Here is a 24,018-nt window from a genome sequence, read left to right on the forward strand (position 1 = left end):
AAATAATCATTCAAGTGTGAGTGCTCGCAAGTGAAAAGTGGCTGGAATTCCTCAATTTGGGAGTGTTTCAATTAAGTGGCCAAAATGATTGAGAGGCGCAGTCAACTGGATAAGGTAATGCCAAAGTTTTCACACCAAGTTCTAGCCCCAACTTCTATTACATTTTATAGTTTGCGGTCTATTAAATATTACTTAAATTACACGAAACTTTTTCCCTTTGGCTCGTCTTGCTATTTACTCAACCTTTTCTGTATGCGAAACTCACTACTTGACTATGAAAGTTTCACAAATGGCAAACTCCCGCAAAACGTGTGAATTTTTTTTTATGCGAATCTCATAGTTGCAAAACTTAATAAATTCCTATATGCAATATGCAAGCAAGTTGAGTTTCAAGTTCTGAAAGTAAATAAAACTTAGGTTGCTATGAAAACATCGTTCTACAGGGGATTTTTGTTTGTTAGTTATTGAATAAAATTATAACCATTTTCAGTATATAATATCTAAACATATAATATTGTTGCTCAACAATGAGAAATGTTTAATTTGGGATAAAATTCCTTTTTATATTTACTTTCATACCTGATTGAAATTATTCACTTTACATTATAATGAATTTATAAAATTAACTCAATTTATAAAGCTATAATTTATTTAGTAGCTTGACAAAAGTTTATCTGCTATACCATATCCTATTAGCATGTTTAGCAAGAAACACTTGCTAGTAAAAATTATAGTATATTGCAAAAGAGTATCCCCATCTTCTACTTTCCGTAACCAAATCCATGGGGATACTTACTTCTCAAACTGTTTGATATATAGTTTCAACGATACAAGACACCGAACATATTTATTTTCCTGATTGCGATCACCGTGAAGCGAAATCTTTTGCGATTCACATAGTTGCCGGACCTCTGATTCAGGTTTTTATTCTGGGTTCTGGGTTCAGCAATCTGATTAATCAGCCATGTGCGAGATTTTCTTTTCAGGTTCTAAGCTTCTGGCAGATCGCAAGATCGCCAGATCGCACGAACTGGGAACCGAGTTCTGAATGCTGTGCTTTCTGTATCTCCGTCTGCTTATCTAAATATTCGCAAATGTGGCTGAAGATTCAGATTTATTTACATACTGGGAAATGAGTCAGTCGTAGCTCCGCGACTCATTTGCATTTGTTTGGCAGTTAAGAACTTTTGCTTTTATTTGGTTGCCCAGACTGGGCAGTGAAAAAAATGTCTGAGGCTCTAATTAATTATGTGCGTGTCAAGTTACGTAAGCTTAAACCGAAGATGAAACGAAAGTAAGCCCCTCTAAATGTCTAATTTATGCGGGGATCTCATCGATCGATTCGGTTACAATGTATTTAAAGCGCGAAGCGTCACATTGGCAATCTTTTATATTCAGCGGAAATGCTTTAGTATTTTTGGCCAACTGATCGATATTAAAAGCTATATATATACGCTATATATAGCCACACGTCAGTCGATCTGCGTCACTGCGCATGCCCAGCTGCATTCATATGGAGCGTTAAGTTGGTTCTGAATGAATCGAGATAAGTTTATCATTCTTGGCCGTGTTCCGTGTCACGTAGACTTTGACAACCGACCACCTGTAGGGAGTGCAGCTTCGGGTACCCCTATATCTTGTTCCCTAAGTAGAATAGATAAAGTTCCATTACCCATGAGAATACAAAGACTGGGTGAGCCATTGTCTTACTTAGTCTTTAAGTCAGACAAATGACCATCGGTCTCAGTAAACGGTTAAAAGAAACAAATACTTAAAACGAACTAAAAGATTAATTATAAGCATTATCATTGCCTTCACTGCAGAACTAATTTTGAAATTTTTAAGCAATAAGTTTAATGGGTTTGTCGAGTTTCCGCTATAAAATTTGTATACATACATGTTTAAGCAAAAATATTCATTAACTAAAAGAAGGGAATTTTTTAAGTTAATCCTCCTTTCTGCCAACAGCATACATTAAAATAAATTGCAATATATATTTATTTTGTATGGTCAAAATTAAATCCTGAGCTTATTTTTTTGTAAAAACAATATAGGACTCGTAAAAATGTTGTATATAAACAACGCGTGCACATTTAATCAGATTAGCAAGCAGCACTTAAATTAATAAACGCATTAGCATATGTGTCACTCAATTAACACTTCAATATGGTATTTTTAATTAATTAAATTAAATTCAATTAAATCTGGCAAGTAATTTAAGTCCATTGAATGAAATTAATTTTATTAAATTATTTTTAACATTTACTATAAGAAGAAATAAACTTAATTTAAGCACGTGTCCCAAAATACTGCTTCACTTTTAAATAGTAAAACGCTAATTTGTTAAATCAATTACTTTTCATTACTTGGTTAAATGCAAATTAATTTCGTTCTAAGGAGTAAATTAAATAAACAAACAATACCCACTTTTCGCAGACAATTGAAATAAAGCGAATCAATTAAATTGATTTTATTGGCATCGAGTGTGTGCGATACTGTACTCCTTTATGCGATTTCGATGCCAATGAAAGCGATGCTTTTGGCATTAATTAGCCGCATGATTAACGATGGCATGGGTGTTACCACCCCCCTCGTTAAGCCCGCTTTAATTGTAGTTTAAGTCTGCCATTGAACCTTGTTCATTTCTCCCATAGCACTTGGGGTATTATCTCAATTACGGGTTAGCTAACCAACGCCACTCGAAACAATAACAAACTTGGCCCGGTAATTAAATCAAAGCCGTCAAGAAGAAAACGTTAGCATAGCAAATAATACATGTGCGAACGCACATAAACAACACCAATATACAATATATACAATCGAACAACAAACGCCAAAGCCGCTAAACAAATAATCAAAGCTGGAAAGCGAAAATATGTAGTTATTGTTATACTTATGTGTGTATCTCTGAGTACGTTTATCTGCACGTGTTCGTCTTTGGGAGCTGTGGGTGTACGGAAAAGGCAAGAGAAGAAGAAGAACCAGTCGAAGCGCTAAAAATATCTATAGATTTTTTACGCCAAAAAGGTCACGTTCAAAAACGAAGTCAAAAATCGACGCCAAAAAAGCCATAGACGCGATTCGAGCAAACAACAAAAAATACAAAACGTAATGAAATTAAAGCAAAATCCGGCAATCAAGCTTACAAACTGGGTAGTGTTTTTTTATGGGCATGTGTGTGTGTGTCGGCAACCCCAAGAAAAGTCAAGGCCCCCTCGCTTATTCTCTCTTCCTTTCACTTACTCTTTCGCTATGCTGATTAGCTTCGCATTGTACAGTTACTCCGTGACCCTGAGCAATGTCAGCCAGGGGCTGGCAAAAGGGGGATATCGCAATCTTAAAAAAAATGTACTCTAATAAGAAATTCTTAAAAACTATTTTTAATAAGAAAATATTGTAAGAACTTAAATGTTTATTCAGAAAAATAAAGTAAGAACTTTAAACATATAAGTTCACACATTTTTACCTTTTCAAAGAAAATCTAAAAAATTACGGATTGGATTTTAAGACTTAATTACACATTTCTACACTTAAATGCCTGCCTACATTAAATAGTGACCTAATATTAATGTAATATCGGGGTATTATAGATAGATGTAATAAATATTTAAAAAAATATAGAAAAAAAAATTTGGAGTTGAACTCTTCACATGTTCTTATGCATTGAAAATTGAAATTGGCTTGGTTTGGTTACCCTTCCTAATACGCAAAGCAATCTATTTATTTTAAAAATGTATTAAATATTCCCTTTTTGTCAAATCTCTTCTCCTATAAATATTTAAAAAAAATTGCAAGCAAAATCTTACAGCGTTTGGAGTTGAACTCTTAACATGTACTTATGCATTTCAAATGGAAATTGGTTTGGTTTGGTTACCCTTCCTAATAAACCAAGCAATCATTTTTTTTATTTAAATTTACCTTTACCCCCTTTTTGTCAAAAAAATTCCCACGCCACTGACCTTTACAGTTCACACCCATTTTCATCTCCATCTTCAATTTCGAACACATAAGTGTGACCAGCCTTAAAAAATAGGTGCAAAAATCGTTGAACGGCACCATTGTTGCCATTGTTTGTTGTTCCTAAAGATCGTTGTTTGGCTATTCAAATTTTATGCATTGTCAGCGAACAACAACAACACAATGGTACTACAAAATAATGTTGGGGGGGGGGGAGGCAAACAGCCGGCCGAACATACATACAATTCAATTTAACGCCATGCGGCCCGCCCGGTTATTTGGTTTTCTAGTTCAAGTTGAGGGTCAATAGCTGTTTTGGCTTGCATTTCGGCCCGGCTTTATATGTTTGTTTGCAATTTGTAAAATTGCCAAACAAATATTGATTGGCGAGTGAAAAAAGGCAAATGCAAATAGCCGTATCTGCTAAAATCTCGCATCTGCTGCCTTCAGTCGCCCCACCTTAAATGTTTATATTTAGCCAGGGCAAACTGTAGAGGGAGGACGAGGTGAGGTGTTCCTAAGGGCGTAGCCGGTTCAACGTGATTCATCCGCAGGTTCAATGCATCAAAAGTTGTAGTTTCTACACAGAAAGAAAAATATAATACCTATACCTTAGGATTAATAGTTTAAAAAAAAGGAAGTATTATAACACAAATAATAATAATAATAATAATAATAACACAAATAACAATATAATAATAGTATAATATGATGGAGTATTATAATACAATATGTTTTATTGAAAATCACTGATTTGATTACCTATACCTTAGGATCAATGGTTTAATATAATGGGGTATTGTAATACAAAACATTATATTGAAAATCACTGATTCAATTTTTATAAATATTAAGTAGATATATAAATAAATATATTTGGTGAACCCTAAAATTAAATCTTAAATAAAACCATACTTTTAAAAAGTGGTCAACCTTTCAGATTTAAAATACTTTTAATCTACTATCCTAAATCTTAAAACAAGTACTTTAAAAAAAAATCCATCTCTAAATTGTACGTGAAATTTCTGCCAGTGCAGCGACTTAATTCAGTTTTCCAACAAGGTGGGAAGGTTAAAGCCGCCAAAGGGGCACTGCAAAATGGAATACGGAATGGGATATAGATTTAACAAGGTGGAAAGTGAGGGCTACACGTGACTTGCTGTGCGGCAGATTAGTAATTAATGCATAAGTAGACTAGGCAAACAATTATTCGGATGACTGATGCACAGTCATTCCACAGGCCAAAGGTTCTAGTGCCCTTTGCCTGGGATTATTAATTGGCCAATTGAAATCAGTAGTTACTAAGTGATTTGTCTACCGTCAAATCAATTTATATTGAGGTAGATCAAGTCATGTATGAAAACCGGTTTAGTCTCAGAAATTACAAACGGTTAGATCTAAATCTTTAGCAAAAAGATGATAGAGATAAATATGCATTTTGGTTTTCCTTGTTAGTTTATTGATTGATTTTACTGAAGTAAATATTATTGATTAGCAAAACCTTTAAACGACAATTAACCAGAGGACAGAGATCACATCTTTTAATGCCTATTAATTCAAATGAGCCATACAAGATATAAATAAAAATCTTTTTATGGAATTCACTGAACTGGTTTTGATACTACTTTTAGCCAAGTTTGTTTTCGTGAAATCCAATTTAGAGATAATTATTCAAAGACTCTGTCTTATGTGGTAAAGTAAGGGTATATAAAAGTGGACTTGCTGTCCAGTTTTATTTTTAGACTAGCCAAATTAATTTTTTTTAATTCCAATTTTATAATAGCTTTTCATATTCCTTTTTGGCAGTTTTATATATATTCTTAATATCTGGTTCTGGTGGTGGGGGGATGAGTTCAAGGCGGTTCCGGTCGATCCCAGATGCAGTTTCGTTGTGCAGTTAACTTATCATTGGATTAAAGCCATATAACTTTAATGTCCGAAATCGTAGAACAACGAAACTTGGTATGGGCTCGAAACTCGGTCAGACAGATGAGGTGAGCCACTTGCGGTAATGTTATATCCCCACTGAACCACCGACTTTTTGAGATCCCCAACCACCGAGTTTTGTGATCAGATAGTGAGCGGGTTCACTGAACTGCAGTCACCTATGGATTGGCATTGGGAGGGAGCGAGACGGCAAGAGCCATTCGCTGTGGGTGCAAAGAGCTCGACGATTATGTGGGTCAGACCGACAATTACACTGAAAGTAGGCGGTCTACTTTTCCTCAAAACCCGTTTACAGTTAACAACGGCAGATGCTGAGAAAGCACAACAAACACACAGAAACAAAGAAATTCGCCGCGCTCTTTGGCTCTCTTTCTATAATTTGCACAACTCTAGATTGCAAGATGGACTGTAAAGTAACAGTAGTGCAACACTCTCTTTCTCTCTCTCTCTTTGCAGAATGAAAGTAGTACTCTTTCTTTCTCCATTTCTCTAGTTTTAAGCTCTTTAAATCGCCATCAAAGATTAAAATATACATATTTATGTTTGCTGTAAAGTCTCCAATTATAATTAATATAAACTTTTGATTACATTTTCCACTTTCCAATTTTAGCTTAGAAAAAAAGCATAAAAAGTAGATATCACTCTCATTTTTCTCTTTTGCAATTGCACATTTTAACATTGCAATTTTCACTGTTATTGCAAGATCTCTCTCTCTCTCTCTGTTACATTAACAGCAGTTGCTCTCTTTACAGCGAGAAAGCAGAGAGTGAAAGAAATGCGATCGCATTGCTGCCTCCCTTTGACAACAGCGTTTGTGTGCTTGCTATCCCCCTCTCAAGTGCAAACTTTTGCATTGCAATTACAGAGAGAGAGGAGATGAGCTGCTGTTGCTCTCTTCTTGTAACGGAAGAACGCAGGCTATAAAAGCGGCGCATGCGCTGAGTGTTTTCCTCAGTCGCGCAGCTGCACTCGAAAAGAACGGTTCATCCGAGTGTTAAGATCTTCCATATAGAGGAAAACCCATCTGAAATCGAAAACAGTGCCAAAATGACGGCCAGAACCACAACGACACAGCGCAGCCTCTACATCACGAACGAGGTGAGTTCCTGCTTTGCCAAAAAAAGAAAACACAAGCCCCCAAATCAAAGGCAAACAAATGGAATAAAATAATTTGTGAAGTCTGCCGCGGGCACTTTTGATTTCTGATTACGAACCAACTTCTCGTTCCACTTGTGATGCTGAATCTGATTTTGCCTCTGATTCTGACGAGTGGCACTCCGAAACTGGCTGCTAATTAGTGCTGCCTCATTAAAAGCCGGCCCAAAGCGAACGAAACTGTTGCTCGGACACTCGAGACCGCTCTTCAGAAAATAGCCGGAATGCCAGGGAAACCTGGGAAACCGGAGCAGACTCAAAGCAAAAAGTCGGGCAAACAAATCTGAATGCCCTGCTGCCATTTGTAATTGCAAAACAAAAGCCCCATTTACCAGCCAGGTCAGAAGTTCCGGTCCCGGGCGAAAATACTATATCCAAATTAATAATCAATGAAAACAATTAGCGCGCCAAATGCTTTTTTCGGGAAAAACTCGTTCCATACACTTTGGCTCTTTGCTAAAGGCTTATGGATCCCGGAATTCTAAAGCAATATTGGATTTGAAATGATTAGAATAAATTAGTATTCATTTTCGCAAGCAAACAGCTGCCGGCCAAAAAGCTTAAAGAAAGCAACAGTAAAACGCAAACAACAAATATCCAGATTTTTGACTTGCCCTGCGGGCTAAAACGATAAAGAAAAAACGATGAAAACGGCGGCAGAAGCCAAATCAAATGCAAATTATAAAGAAATAATAATAATAATGTGGCTAATTAAGAGTGAAATTTCAGGAAATCAAATAAGTAGAAGGAAGAACAAAACGAAAAACCGGTCATTGGCAGTTGAGTGTAAAAGTGGCCAAAACAAAAAGGAAAATTCAATTATTCAAGGAAAAACTTTTCGATGAAATAGGTCAATTTTCTTTAAAAGGGGCAAAGGAAATTTTCATTTAACTTGACTGAAATTTATAATATAAATCAGCTTACAGTCACATTTAGTCATATAAAATATAAAGAAATAATACAAATAATCTGGCTAATTACAAGTAAAGCTCCGGAAGTAAAAGTTGCCAAAACAAAAAGGAAAATTGAATTATTCAAGAAAAATCTTTTTGATTAAATAGGTAATTTTTCTTTAAAAGGGTAATAGAAAAACTTCGGGTTTACTTCACTTAAATTTGTAATATAAATGAGCTTACAGTCACATTTAGTTATATAAAATATGAAGAAGTAATACATATAATCTGGCTAAATACAAGTAAAGCTCCAGGAAGTAAAAGTTGCCAAAACAGAAATGAAAATTCAGTTATTCAAGAAAAAAGACTTTCCGATTAAACTGGTAAGTTTTCTTTTAAAGGGGAAAAGGAAATTTTCATTTATTGTATAAAATAAATCAGCCAACGGTCACAATTAGTCAAGTGAATTATAAAGAATAAAGAACACAATTATTCAAAAACAAACTTTTCGATTAATCAGGGCTTTGTCTTTAAACTATAACCTGACATAAATTTATATAATAAATAAGTATGCAGTCCCAATTAATTTGAATAATGATGATAAGGTTTTCAATAAATAATAATAAAATACAATTTATAAATAAGGCTTATAAATTATAAGGTGATAATTCAGAAAACCAAATAAATATAAAGAACAACCAAACGAAAACATAACTACTATTATATCTTTATTATAATTAAAAACTATATTTTCAATTTACAAGGGGTAACCTTTCATATAAGTAAACAGAAATGATCATAATACAACACATTATATAAATGATTTATGATAGTATAACTTACTTATGGATATTACCTCCTAATAGTTATTATTTAAAGTATTAAATCTCTTAACCACTGACAGTCATCAATCAAGAAACGCTTCAGATTTCAGGTGGCTTTAAATAGAACTCGGGCGGGCAGGTGAGCGAACTGCTGCGGTTACCTCATTAGCAAAGTTAAATGAGATTGTGTAACGCCCTCGCCCACTAATATGCAACCGAAACTATAATTAAGCTCGAGCGACTGAAGAAGGCGCCAATTGCCACCCCCAAATGGGCGGCGGCCCAGTTTGTTGGCAAAGTAATTAACGTTTATTGGCGGCGGACAAACAAGAAGTTCGTGGGCTGCTTATTTTCGTAAATTCAATCTTCTTTTCCGAAATGAGTGGGTATACTCAAACATATGTGGGTCCTGTGATGCGGCCACGCCCCCATCCAAAATCTGCGCCTTTGTTTGTTTGCCCGCGCGCTTAGACTTTTGTTTGCTGGCCCAATATTTACATGACAATTTTTGAGCAAGAATAACAAAAAGATTTTTGCGCGCCTAAGTCAACAGGGTAAGACGAAAGACCCGCAGACGTATTACACTATCGATGGCTACAATTACCAGACATCGGGGCGTATGCGTGATATGTCGACGAGCCGTATCACGCATACGCCTCGTATGCAAACGGAAACTGCTTGGCCCGCAAATGTGTGTTTTTTCTTCTGTTTATATCTGCTATTTTTTCCTCTTTTTGGCCCAGTCTGCAGTCCGGCTGACCGTAATTCAACTTGGCCAGCTGCAAACAGATTCAATTTGCATTGCGAAATGCAAATGCATTGGTCAGAACGAAATCCCACAGTCAGGTCTGCATTCGGCCAACTACTTCTGCCCTTTTATTTTGTGGCATTTGTTCGGTTTTTGTCATGCAAATGGAATCTCACATTCTTACGCACAATTCACCCAGTAAGAGGTTCTACTGGTTGATTGGTGTGTGGCCTCTTGTGTAAATCACAAAAAAAGGTCTTGAGTCTCCTGGCCCTGTAATTTATATTTGTTGGAAATAGTTTCCTTGTATTATTAATTGCACATTCGTTACTTTACTTGGCTCAAAGCCCCTTAATTTGGTTTAAATTGCTGGCATTTTCGTTTTGTCAGCCCTGGTCGTCCATGTGTATTTGCATTGTAAATGGTCACAAAAAATGTGATAATTGTATGGAATATATTTGCAACTTTCAATAAATTTGCTTCACACTCGATTTAAATACATAGTTGCTGAATGGATTTTTAGAATACATTTGTAAGCATTTAAAGAGTAAATAAATAAATGTGGGACAAATATGAATTCCGATTGGTATGCGCATGGATTTATGCTAACGGAATATAAAATTATTATTTTCTTTGGCCAAAAAATGAAGTATCTATTTCTATATTTCAACTTTAGTGAACAACGAAACCCTTGTTAAATTTTTGTTGGGCGTTTTTTTAAAGTTTTCAAGTACAACAGAATCTTTTTAGCCAACTAGGGTCAGGGCTGAGATTTGTTTAACTATTTGTTTATGCTAACAGAATATGAAATGATTATTTTCTTTGGGCAAAAAAAGAGACTTTATTTCTATATTTCAACCTTTAGTGAACAACGAAACCCTTGTTAAATTTTTGTTGAGCGTTTTTTTTTTAATTTTCATGTACAACAGAATCTTTTGGCCAACTAGGGTCAGGGCTGAGATTTGTTTGACTATTTGTTTAATTAAGCGGCTGCATTTGTGTCAGGGCTGCCGCAGAATCTGCGGCGTCTCGGGGCGTTTAAAAATGTTCGCTTAAATGCTTTTCGAGTAACAATTAGACAACAGCAATTGCAGGGTTAACTGCCGTCCCCTTTAGACCCCCTAACCCCCCTAAACCAAAGTCATGGAGTGTCATGGCCCGCTGGACTTGCTTTTCTGACCTGCTCTGCACTTGGTTTTTATGTTTTCATTTTTGATTGCCCCCAGACAGCCAAGCAAACACAGACGGCCATTGATGGATATATTTTCGTAACTAAATGCGGGCTCACAGTCCGTTGGATTTGAATTTAAGTTTGGTTTTTGGATGTGAACCTTCGCCTTGGACGGCTGGCTTTCGAAATACTTGGGGCCCGGGAAAATTCACTCACTGCCAAGTGGAAAAACTCGATGCATCCAGCTGAAAACTAAATGCTGAAAACTGGTTGCCTGGCCTTGGTCTAATCCACATTTCAGAACCTCCAGCCAGTCAGCCAGCCAGCCAGCCAGCCAGCCAGCAACAGGCAGCAGATTCTGTCTCGGATCTCGACTGGGGTTTCCAAACTTGATACTCGACCGTTTGGCCTACGTTTTAGCCATGGCTGCTGGCCAGAACGAAAATGCATTGCTGCAACTTGACTTTGCCATCGCAGTCACAACGCTTTGGACCGCAGCACACCAAACAAGTGGCGTTCAAGTGCGGATTGCCAAGATCAATGTGTCGACAGCATGAGTTTCAACAATGATGTATAGTCCCATCTCCAGTGGTTGCATCTCCTTTAATAATCTCTATTGTTTATGTCTTCTTTTAGATTATCATCACCGCCATGGACCGATTCGTTTGGTTTGTCCTGCTGGTGGTCATGTCGCACCTGGTCACCGAGTTCACCCGCGTCTCCGGATACGCAAGGGGCCAGCGCCACGAGCTGGTGCTGCTGAACGATGTGAGTACCCAAAAACCAGTTAAAAAGTTTACTGACAGGCTGGCCCACTGAATAAACATCTGCAAAATACATCCAAAAATGTCTAGTTTTTCATATTGAAAAGGATTAGTTTTAAATTATTTCTCAAACAAATTATATATCTAAATTTATAAACTCCAACTTAATATGCACTCAAAAAAATTGGCTTTTTTTTCAGAAATTTTTATTTCATGGTGATTTTTTATACATTAAAAGAGATCATTTTGAAAACCAAATATTTTTCGAACAATTCCTTTTCAAACATTTACTAACAAAAACAAATTTTCGTAGTAAGCAAATTAGCCATTGTCTTTCCATTTTTAAAATTCAATACGAATACTTTTTAAGTGTAGCTAACTTTTAAGCTTCTAGAAAATATTTTTGTTTTTCTTTATATAAGTAATCACCAATTGAGTCCAGTATACCTATAAAAAAATCATATATTTCTGATGCCGAACGATTCATTTTAACATGTATATAAATAATATTTTTAGATATTTTGAAAAAAACCTTATATGTTTTAAAACAACATTTTTATTTTTTTTTAAAATGTTTTTTTAACATAAGTGTAAGCCTTAAAAAATGTTTTCTGAGACTTAAACTGTAAATTATGATATGTGGTATTTTTTAATGTGTACTAATTATTTTTTAAGGACTTCTTAAACATATTTCTTAAATAAGAAAACACTTCTTAAATTTATCCATAACTCCTAACAATTTAACAATATTTTTTTTTTCTGTGCAGCTTAAGCTGGAATTATTTATCTGACAACTGTTGACTTAATTTTGACGAGTAATTAATATTCGATTGACCTTTTCAGACCCTGCTGCAGCCGATGCCCGTCCAGAACATGGTGTTGTATCCCAACCAGGACTACGGGCAGTACCAGCAGCGTCCCTCCTCCTCCTCCTCCTCCTCCGCGGGATCCATGAGCAGCCTGCAGCACAATGCGGCCTTGCTGCTGAGCAGCTTGGCGGCGGGAATGAGTCCGGGTAATGGAGCAGCTGCAGCGGGAACAGCGGTGCCCGGGAGGCAACGCGGCTATTTTGTCCCTGGGCGATAGCCAACCGGCTCATGCGACCGAAAACGTGTACCCAATGTTCAGTTTGCGTCCCCTGATCGACAGCATTTTCGAGGTGAGTTCACACAATTTGCCGGAGGAGGTCTATCCTGCCGTGAAATTCCATGTTCCACAATGATTCATCCGATTTTACCGCAGATTCCGATTTCGACGCTGCGCGCTGTCAACAATTTGGTGGGGAGATTGACCGGAGGATATCGCCAGGCCTCCACGGAAATGTCAGAGAAATCCGTGGCAGCAGGTACTGCCTTACCATCCGGCAGACATAATCCCACTCTAACTGCCCATCCCAGTCCGCATCATCAAATGAGGGAGGAAATGGCGTAATTTTAGGCTCTATATTTAGTCAGTAATTGAATGCATGTTGTAATTTCTGTCAGTGTATGTTTCAGTGTGTGTTTTTCGTGTGCATTTCGACCTTTGTGATATATGTGACCTTGCTGTAAGCCTAGCTTAAGTGTATTTATGTCAATACAGATGAAAATCCAAAAAAAAAAGCGTTAGTTTATGGAATAAATGTAACACCTACCAACCAGTAGCATATGATATTTTTCCAATGTGTTGTGGGTTAAATTATTGTGCAGTAAGATAAAAAATAAACAAAATAAACAAATAAAATGCAATTGGTTTTAAAAACTTCTTGTTTTTTCAAGTGGGGAAATGTTTTTGTTCAGATGAAACAATTGCAAGTAGTATATAGGCCTTACAAAAAAATTGCTATAAAATAACACAAAAAAATGAAATTGCAACAATCAAGCACAAAAAACCCTTACTTAATATTTATTTGAACACTATAGTTGAAAATAAACACATCAAATTTTTTAGTTTAATCGTCAGGATTTTAAAAATATATTGTTTTCATTTTGTTTTTGTTTAAAAGTCCATGTCCTATAAAATCCTTAAAAAAAGTTTCTACACCCTCCGCATATCACTGTATAAAATATGTTTTTGTTCCAATGAGACAAAAGTAACATATTTACAAACTTAACATGAATTGTATATATGAACAGCCCCAAAGCTCTCAATAAAATATTTACACTGACCAGTTTTTTTTAGCTTATTGCAAAGTAAAAACGCTGCATACTTTTAGCATTGGCAGTAATATATTTAATCCGATGTGAGTGTGTAAATATGTCGGTTAAAAATTCAGTTATTTCATTGATGCAAATGGAACTCAATTATAAATAATTTTTTGTATATTTGGGGATTTGCGCAAATATTATGACCCATTGATGGGTCAATAAACGCATATCAGCGAATTGACAAAAAGCACTTCCCCATTTAAAGATCATAACAAAAAAGGTTATCAGCAAAGAGCAATGGCACTTCCTGGGTAGCAAATACTGTAAATTAATTGAATTAAATTTAATGAGATTTCCATTTGTCAAATAGGAAAAGTTCCCGCGTAATTAAAGCAGAAAAAAACAGATAATAAAAAGAACATCAAGTGATTCTGTCCGACGAGAAAAACCTCCTATTTCCCAGGTAATCATGCGTGATTTAAGGGACCCGAGCAAAGCCAACCGGCAATGAATCGAATTTAATTATATTTTCTTTTTTGGACCCTTTTCGCTGGCATTTGATTTCGGCCATCGCATTCTAAATTATCCAGCACGTGCGCTGGCGGATTTGGCCAAAAAATCGAAGCCAGAGGCAAAGGCACATTAACGCAAGCGGCTCTGTTTGTCATTTGAATACCTAATGAACAAATCGCCGGGACAAAAGAAGAGACTTAATTGGGAATGGATGGTTGGCAGAGTCGAAAATCAGCCGGGCGAATTGGAGAAACCCCAAAAGAGAAACACATCTATAATGGAAACTTGGCTTAGAAAAAAAGAACCCCCCACCATTCAATACTTATTAATTTGTCCGGCTGCAATTGGCAAACCCAATTTGCCTGCAGCTTCGTTGAAGCGTAGACGAAAATAAAACCAAAACCGAATTTATGGCCAAATTCAGTCAATTGCACACCACTTTTAAGCCAACAAAAAGAGGACGGAAAAGGGGCGGGAATCCAAAAAAACCGGTTTGCCAATATTCGCCAATCGGATGCACTTAATGGGGCCTATGAGTAATGTAGTAGTTCTCCAACCATTGTTTGATTCTGTAATTCCGAGTTATGCATGGCAAATCGGGGATTAAAATAGATTATCTCTGAGGGTTAATCGATTTTTCATGGCAATGAAGCTGGTTATACTATACTACTATACTATATTTGTAGTAATTTCTGATTAGCTACGAAAAACGGTTCTTAAGACCTGATATATTACTGATATTTTGTCTTTATGTTTGTTAATATTGTATGCAACTTTTTAGCTTTCTAATTTATGGAATTTTGTAAATATGTTTTCAAAGGTATTAGTATGGATTTGATAGCAAATAGTGTTTTAGAGAACTGTGATAGTTTGTCTTGAAACTTTATTCACTTTGTATGAATCTTGTTAACTTTCTAGTTTTTGAATTATCTTAAAACCAAGGTGTTAAGTTTTACTTAAATTAAAATTTGTAAATTAAATTTTGATATAAGAAGTATTTTACTTCTGAAAACAACAAAATAATACCCCTAAAAAAAGTGAATTTGGTTTCACATCCCAGAACTTTGTTGGTTTATCATATTTTCCTAATGCTAAGTCCCAAAACAGTCCGTCATGTCTGAGTTGTTACCAAATTCCTCACCGAGCTGTTAGGACAGGTGCCGGCAAAGTGCTAATAGGTCGCCGAAACACAGTATATTTCCAAAAATCTTGCATCATCATTGCAGTGTCCAGAGTTCCCCGAGTAGATCAGCGTTCAAAGATAATGGCCTATAGTATGTAAGAAGAAAGAGGAAGCGACCAGAATCAAGTGCGGCTCCTATATAAACACAAGCTTGCATATGAAATTGCGACACAATTCCAGTTTTGCAAAGCATTACAAGCCGCAGACAGTAGACAACAGACATCACAACATCAGACGGTGGATTTCCATTCCCCTGGGCAGAATTCAAGTTTAAGCCCGGCTCAAACCACTCGACCACTCAGTTCAAAACGAAATCGCGACGCGACAACAACGGCCGCTCGGACTAGAGAAATAAAATATATATAAAAACAAAGCTATAAAAAACGGAAAAGCATCTAGGTATAACAAAGAGCTCCCTGTTAATTAATCAGAAAAGTAGAATTGGCATGTGAAAGCCCCGCAATTATGCTCGGCCACTCCCATCTGAAAAGTGCGAGGAAGAATTCTTTGAGACGCGATTCGCATACGAAACGAATCTGGAACTGATTCCCACTTTGGATTTTGTTTTCCAGGTGCCGCAGAATGTTCGTCTTACTTGTAGTGCTCTGTCTGCTGCAGACAGCTAGCTTGGTGCCAGCCCAGGTGAGTCCTCCCATTTCGATTCCGGTTCGCAAAATTAATTAAGGCAGTCGCCGAACTGACACCTGCCACCAAGCCAAAACGCATTGTTGGCCAAAAAACTCCGCCAAGGGCCAAGTGCTGCGGCCCGAAATTATTTTAATTACTTCGCACCCGAGCTGCTTTATGTGTTTTTTGCCGATTTACGTTTATTGGTTGACCAAACTCCTGAATAAATAAATTCAAACGCAGCTGACTCACTGAAATCCCATCAGCCAGATGAATTTCTCGTCACTAATTGTCAGTGAATTCATTAACTTGATTAATAGATCAATCGATGAATTGCATTTCCTGTCGTTTAGTGAGAGAAAGAAATGTTTTATTGGCATACAATGATTTTCACAGAAAAAGAATATTTAAAATTCTACAGAGATACATTTTATATATAGATAAGCATTTCATCATAATCATCATTTTTACCATTAAAGATTCTAAATTTCATATTGAGGAACGGTAATTAGCTTACTAAAAATCAACAACTTTAAAATTTTAAAATAAAGAAAAAATTTATAAATTTATTTATTTAAATATTTCTGAGTATAAGCGAAAAATTAAATATTTAATGGATTTGGTCTTAAAATGAATATTCAGATATAATTAGATTGGATACCTTTTTTGAAATTCTATTCATTATTTCATGAAATACCCCATTCCAAGAAATTTATGTGAAACACCAAAAAACCTCAGTCTCAATTCCTGGCATTAGGAAAATTAAATTCGTTTAATTTCCGCAGGATAAACGATTTTTACCACCGTTGAGTGCTGCCCACCGCAAAATCGTAATTTGCATTAGAACCGCTGGCCATCATTGTCGAAGTGCGAAAATCAATGTCATTTTATTTGAGTGGTGGTCCTTGGCCACAAAATTAAGGAAAATGGCGAAAGTGCAACATTCGATTTTCTGAACTTTTGTCAAGGCCTAAACCGTTGCAACAATGTCCGTTTGGTAATGAAGAATTTTTTAGTACTCGTTTTCGCAACACACCAGACCTTTAATTGCAGGCCAAGGCAAATGCTTACTCGGATTTCTTGCCCGGTATTACCTGGATTTTACATGCAATTACTTGGCAACACCACTTTGCTTATCGTTAATCTTGGCTTCACGAGCCGCGACCAACTATTATACATCATTTTAACAACTGCCGCTGGTTTAGTGGCCACCTTGAACTTTGACTGCCTGGGCTAACTAATATCAATTTAATTGCATTTTTCACCAGCTATTACTCATACGTAGTGTTGCACACAAGTTGCAGGAAAGCTTTACTATATAGTCGGCATTTTATGGTAATTAAAGGTTTGCAGGCGGAAATATCATAAATATATCGTGTTTAATGGTTTTATATTTCATTAGTTTTCGTGCGCTTTTAAGAGGTAATTTTCTATTTTATTTAGTGGCTAGGCTTTTTGATCTATTTTATGGTTATTATTAGACTTTGGATTATATACAAAATGGTAGGTTAGGCGAAATTTGTTCAGATAAAATTTATTGTTGTGTTAGTTTAAGCTTCTATCTGATTATAAATATTGGCTAAAAATTTATGTTTAATCAAAGATATCTTCAAATTAAAATTTTAGAATGGGTTTTTTGTATATAATAATGAAAACTTTATTTACTGACCAAGCTGGAAAAATAAATTTAAAATCTGTTTTAAGCATATAACCACTTTTCATAGGACTTAAATCCTTTCTTTTTGTGGTTCCTTGAGTGGCTTTGCCATTTCATGTTATTTTAACTGAAGTCTACGCATTTGACAGCTTTAAGGAGAACTCATCTGACCAAAGGAATTTCACACATTTTGCCGCAAAACTTATTTCGTCAGTACACTTTTCACCCTCGAGCAGCATTTTTCTATTGTATTCTTTCATTGAGATTCTTTCTGACAGAAAAGTTTATTTCTGTTTGCGGCTTGAGGGCTGCGAGAAATTAGATTTTAATCAACGCATGCATGAAATTTGCATTTGCATTTACCAGCTAAGTGGAAAAAACCCCAAATAATTTTTTGTTTATGTTCTGCGCGGGTTGTGGGAATTGAAATTAAGAGCGCACGTAAAAAGTGCTGAGAAGGGTTTACCCGCCCGGCCAAAAGAAGGTTACAATTTGCGGCAGCCATTCCCTGGAATTCATGCAAATTACTAGCCATTCGTTCCTTTTTCGCAGGCTCGACCAAGAAATCCTTTCACTTCTTTCTCCATCTTTGTGGGTCATGACCCGAGCTTATGAATTTTGGGAAACCCCTGGCGGCAATCTTTAATCTTTCGTTTGGCGCACACAATTGTGAAACTTTACTGTCAACTTAAATTAGGCAAAACACAATTGTTGTATTTTACTGTCATCTCGAAACGGCCATTTCGCGATCTTTATCTGGAAAATGGATGTTCTGCAAATATGGAAAATGGCAATGAAAACATTCACTACCTGCTGATTGTGTACTGGTAAAAACATTTAAATTGTTCCGGGCAAATATTGAACAAAGGAAACAAAAGTTCTGCTCTTTGTTTGGCTAAATGAATTAGCTCAATAATATATTCAGTTGTTTACAGAGAGGTAAAATAATTCAATTATTTAGTTAATTTACCCACCTAGTTTGCCAGTAAAACACAAAAACTTTTTGCTAGCTTACAGCTGAAAAACGAGATACGTTTCATGAAACATTGTTTTTGTTTTGAAGGAAACTTTTTAATTTCCTCTGACATGCTGCGTTTTTCATTTAATAAAGTGGATTTACTTTTGGCATTTCATATTTTTTGTCTGTTAAAAGTGATGTTCATCGTTTCGAATTAAGATAAGTCTGTAGATTGGACTCATGTCTAGCATTATAATATTTAAAACCGCTTACTTTGCACATACTTTGCAATGGAAAAGAAGATTTTTGAGGATAAGCTGAATTGAAGTTGGGGGAAAAAAAGGGGAAAAAGAAAAAGGTGATATAGGTAGTTATTATTGGGGTTAAAACAACTTACATAGTTGACTGCCTCATTTCCATAGAATTATAAAAACCCGACAGCCTTTAAACGACGTTCAAACTTCACAGCCACTTGCAACCTTTCAGTTTTAATATTATTACATGTGACACGAATTTCAGGGCCAGTTACAAAGTTTACAGTCGAAAGAGCTACCAAAAATTGTTTTTTACGATAGTATAACATGTTTTACTACTATGTCATACTATATATATATGAATGGTAGGTATGTTTATAATTTCTCAATGATTAAGAGTTAGCAATGTTATTACGGCTTCTTAGTTCAATAATCAATATTATCTTAAGCAAATGAAAACAAAAAAACATAATTATGTCATACTACATCAGTATTTTATGTACACAATTTCTCCATGATTAAAGCTTATCGTTACTAATACGGGCTTTGTATTTATCTTAAGCAACTAATGCAATATTTAAAGGTTGATTTCACTCAAGATAGTAATAAATATAGGCTGGCGTGGGAGTTTCAGTGTCACTGATGATAACATTTGTACTTGGAATTCTAGATAAAGGTCTACTTACAAGTTTAAGAGTGAAGTTGGGATAATAATATTAAAAAGTAAATTGGTATGGCTAAAAATTTATTTTTGAAGGATATGTTAGGGATATATTTATACAATTTAAAGGCTTAAGTATCAGATTAATTATTAAACCATTAAGAGTTCTCCAATGTAACAAAGAACTAACTAAACACTTTTCTCAGGCTTTTCGCTTTCACAGCTGAAAGTTATTGGCAGGTCTATCTATAATTAATATTTACAATGTCTGGAGTGCTCCCTCTTATAAGAAGCATTGACAACTTATAGGTCCACTCATCATAGATAGATACCTCGAGATGAGCTGGTTCTGGTTTATCCTCTGTGGATTCTTGAAGTCTCTGGCAATGAAGAACCACAAACTCCTGGCCAATGCCGCCAGCTGTGAGTAAAGCCTCTGCTCCACCGCTCAGATCCTCGACATGAATACCCGTAATTCGGTAGTTATCGCTGGCATTCTGTCGAGGATTCCCAAGGAGATTAAGCAATTTGTAGGTCAAAGGGCCTGATATAAATCTCACCTGCGAGCCGTAGATGATATCTTGGCTGGGAATCCGGGGAGGTAGGTAAACATCTTCGGAGGACGCTGGCGTATTTGTTGACATGTCCCCAGACGGAGGCGGCATCAACCCATGGCCAGGCAGCAAGAGCAACCACACTGGAAGCCACATCCAAAACATCGCTGGCCACCGCCGACGGCCCTTCGGTTCCCCGTCCCTTGCTTTTGTCAACATGACAACATGTGTTCCCCTCGCTTCTGGACTTGGATTCTGATTCTGATGATGATTCTGATTCTGATGATGGTTTTGACTCTCTACCTTGTAGGACAGCACCCCCTCCTTCTTCAAGTCGGCGTGTGAAACTAAAATGAGCAGCCGTTAGGAGGCCAAGTTAAATATTGTCGTTCTGTCTGCCTGGAAAAACTCTTATCAGAGACAGGTGTGGTAGGCTCTCTCGTTCGTCTCTCATTTGCACGGGGCCATTTACATTATTGTCACACTTTTGGTACCCTAACTTAGGGGAGTATAAAAGTAAAAAAGTGGTACCCCTGCCAAAGAACAAAAAGCTTTAAAAAAAATTCCGACTTTCAGTGATTGACAGACCTAAATTCAAGTTACTTTTTGAAAATAGTTAAAATAGTTCAAAAGATCATAAACGAAATAATGTATTTAAAAAACTCCTATATAGACCAAGATATTTTTCACTGCCCATTTTTAGGCACCTTTATATGATATTTATATAATGTTAATGTTGATAAATTAATCACTGGGGCTTTAAAATCACTTTTAAAGTGCCTAAAAGTATGCAACAGTATTTATTAAGAAATTTTCAATGTATACTTTTAGACACTTTTATAATGATTTCGTACCCTAGTGATAAACTTATTAAAATGATACATAATAAAAGTTTTTTCCTTGAAATAAAGAACTGGTAAATAAAATTAAATGACTCCAATAACGTATTATTTTATATAACAATGTTTATCCGGAAGAGATTAAGAGCTAGAGCATTTATAGGTCACCAAGGCACAATGAAAACCCCACCACATTTTTTTTATTTGGGTTTGTTGAGCTAGCTGTTAACTGTCACAATTATTGATAACTTCTTTGGAGCTGGCTCTCCGCTCTCATTATAGGAGTTCTACTATCTAGCTCAATGGCACTCTCCCAATAACACTCGTTATCATCGGATCGGTGTTTTGTAGCCTGGTGTTATGCCAGCTTATCTTTAGCTCCTAACATTTTAATATTTTTGTTTCTCTCTGATGACGGCTGAACAAACTGTGCAAACATTTATCAACAATTTAGAACTGACAGAATATCTGCGCCACGAAACTTTCGACCTTCACCGATTTGAGCCGTTGAGAAATTCCGCTTAAATTGATTAACACACAGAGCAACACAACGCAACAGACAAAATATTTACAAAACTTAGTTAGGCGGGCACAAAGGGTGTTTGCCTGCTTTTACCAGGCCCGGGCCAAAAGTTGGGCCACAACTTTACAACTATTAGTGAAAAGGGCGGACAAAACATCTTGGGCCCAAAAGTTTCCGGGTTGGGCCAAAAAGGCGAACTTTGAATAGCATTAAGTATACGCAACGTGGCCAGAACTTTGTGCTAAAGCTCTCACACATATTCATATTGCCAACCGCCATCCTGTGCAGCTGATTACACTGCGCGATGGCAAGGTGGGCGTGAATTTTGCAGGATATCACGCGGACGCGGGACTCGGAGGACTCCTCACGGGCAACTCTGCCCACGGCGGACTCAGCGCCTCGGCCGGAACTCCGTGGGGTTCCCGGGCAGCCGCGGGTCTGGGCGGCAATCTGGATGGTAAGTGGCGGAACCTTCCGCCCAAATTGATTCAATTTACGCACTGTGCGACCAAACCCACTTCCTTTCCCCAGGACGAGCCGCCGGCGTGGGCTATGCCGCCGCCCAGGCCAATCCTTCCGTGGGGCCAGTGCTCTTCTGGGTGGTAGCGCCGGAGAACATGGCTATATCGGTGCTGAGGCCCACAGTCCGGGAAGGAGTGTGATCTCCTCATCCTCCTCTCACCACGGCAGCCCCGCCGGCTCATCCTGAAAATCCTGTGCCCGCTTCGCCCACTTCAGGTCCTGTCGTTACCAGCCACATCCAGAGGGTCAAGCCCCCCAAGAAGTACTCGCTGATCAAACAAGATGTAAGTAAAAATCATATAATAATAATATCTTAATAGATACAAAACATGTAGCATTGATTTCCATAATTCATTTGGATTTTATAAAAGGATTTGGAATAAATTGAGGAAAACAGTTATGGTCTTTATAGAATATGCTCTTATTTTTGGCATAATTAATTTTCCAAAAGACAAACATATTCTTAGAAAATATATAAAAAAAATGGTTTTAAGGTTATGCAATGAAAGGATTTGGAATACTTTGAGGAAAATAGTTATGGCCTTATAGAATATGCTCTTATTTTTGGCATAAATAAATAAATAAAATAAAAATGGTTTTAAGGTTATGCAATAAAAGAATATGAAAGATTTTTAGGGATAAAGTAAAGCTCATAAAACTGTGATATTTATTATATTGCCTATAATGATAACGGTGTTCGGTCTTAAACCAATACTTACAAGTAAAAACACATTTTGAATTATAGCCGCCTTCATTTTTATGCATTTCCAAACTATTTTTTATGAGTTCTCAGAAAGGTAACAAAATGCCAGCTAGTATAATTTGCGATAACTTTTAACATGCGCCCAGGGAACTGCCAAAAATAAAAAGAACTCCGAAAGTAAGGTAATCTGAAATTTTGCAAAATGCTTAAAGAACTTCAGAAACTATTAAAAGTGTTTTGCCCAACAGTTTTAAACAGCAGTTTGAGTCAAAAAGTTGTTAAAAAGATTTTTGAAATGTGCAGCTATCTTATTTTAAGTGTAACGTTTGTAGGGAAAATTAAAGGCAAATCGAGCTAGAATGGCTATTCAATTGCACAATTCCGGGCAATAAATCCCAGACTAGTATTTAACTAGAACATGCGGTTAAATATTGATCAATGCCCTCGTGTCGGCGAACCAACAACAAGCAATCAATCCAATCCAATCGAATCGAATCCAATCCTATCGTATCCACCCGCCATTGATGTTTTAGCCGGACCGCAGCGAAATCATTGAAAATCATGTTAAAGCGGCCGCAGATTCCGATGCCGATGCGGTGGATAAACACCAGCCCTTGGCTTTTCCGGCATTTCCAGCTGCCCCGCCCACTACGTTGGTAATTGTCAAGCGACCACGCCCACATGCAAAGCGACAACGTCAGCGGCAACGTGTCGTATACGTGATGCAGCAGCAGCAGCAGCAGCCGCAGGAGCAACAAATTCCACAGGAGGCTGCCCAAAAGGACGAGCCCCAGTCGACCGTTGAGGTAACACCAACTGCGGTGCGGACATAGATACACAGCTACAGATACACAAGCACACAGATACTCGCTTGCACACACACAGACACACACAGTGGCACACAAACAATTTGTTGGCTTTTCGGTGGAGAGCTGGATACCAAAACTTTCGCTTTGAGGCTGTAATTTTTATTTGAAAACATTTGCGGACAATGTGAGCGGTGGCTGGAGGCGGGACCACCTGCTGCATTATTATTTCTGTGAAATATATATTTTAATACAATTTTAATTTATCCCCCTGCCTTCAGTTTACTTTTGCATGTGCTGCCCTCGCCACTTAAAAGTAATTTTTGTAACTTATGAATTTCCTACCATCCGCAGGTGAAGAGCGAGGCCAAGGCCGTCCATGTCCACAAGTACAAGTCCGTCCAGCGACCTCAGGCCGTGAACAATCGCTTCCTGGCACCCCAAGCCCAAGGACCCGTGGGTCTGGCCCTCGATGTGAGTTGGAAACCATCAAGAATATGATGAATGGTTAGTCCAGGGTGCTACAGAAACCTCATTCAACAGAATCCGAATTTATAAATTTATTTGGAATTTTGTTGAAGAAGTTTTCCGCAAAGCCTTGGATTTTTAGATTTCTTAGAAGAATATATTTTT

General features: G+C 36.9%; 1 protein-coding gene and 2 pseudogenes across 1 annotated transcript; 2 read left to right on the top strand and 1 right to left on the bottom strand.

Moving 5' to 3' along the window:
* Window positions 1-6,846: 6,846 nt before the first annotated feature.
* LOC119558620 lies at window positions 6,847-13,101 on the top strand (annotated as a pseudogene).
* A 2,403-nt stretch (window positions 13,102-15,504) lies between these two features.
* On the top strand, window positions 15,505-23,914 carry LOC119558634 (YTH domain-containing family protein 3-like). The gene is given in 8 exon segments (XM_037872039.1): window positions 15,505-15,680; window positions 15,854-15,923; window positions 21,643-21,811; window positions 21,886-21,930; window positions 21,933-22,033; window positions 22,035-22,160; window positions 23,113-23,385; window positions 23,740-23,914. Coding segments are annotated over 7 exon segments (921 nt in total). The 5' UTR covers window positions 15,505-15,680; window positions 15,854-15,863; the 3' UTR covers window positions 23,887-23,914.
* LOC119558619 lies at window positions 19,681-21,633 on the bottom strand (annotated as a pseudogene).
* Window positions 23,915-24,018: the final 104 nt, after the last annotated feature.

This window comes from Drosophila subpulchrella, unplaced genomic scaffold (assembly GCF_014743375.2).
Source record: "Drosophila subpulchrella strain 33 F10 #4 breed RU33 unplaced genomic scaffold, RU_Dsub_v1.1 Primary Assembly Seq12, whole genome shotgun sequence".
Taxonomy (NCBI): domain Eukaryota; kingdom Metazoa; phylum Arthropoda; class Insecta; order Diptera; family Drosophilidae; genus Drosophila; species Drosophila subpulchrella.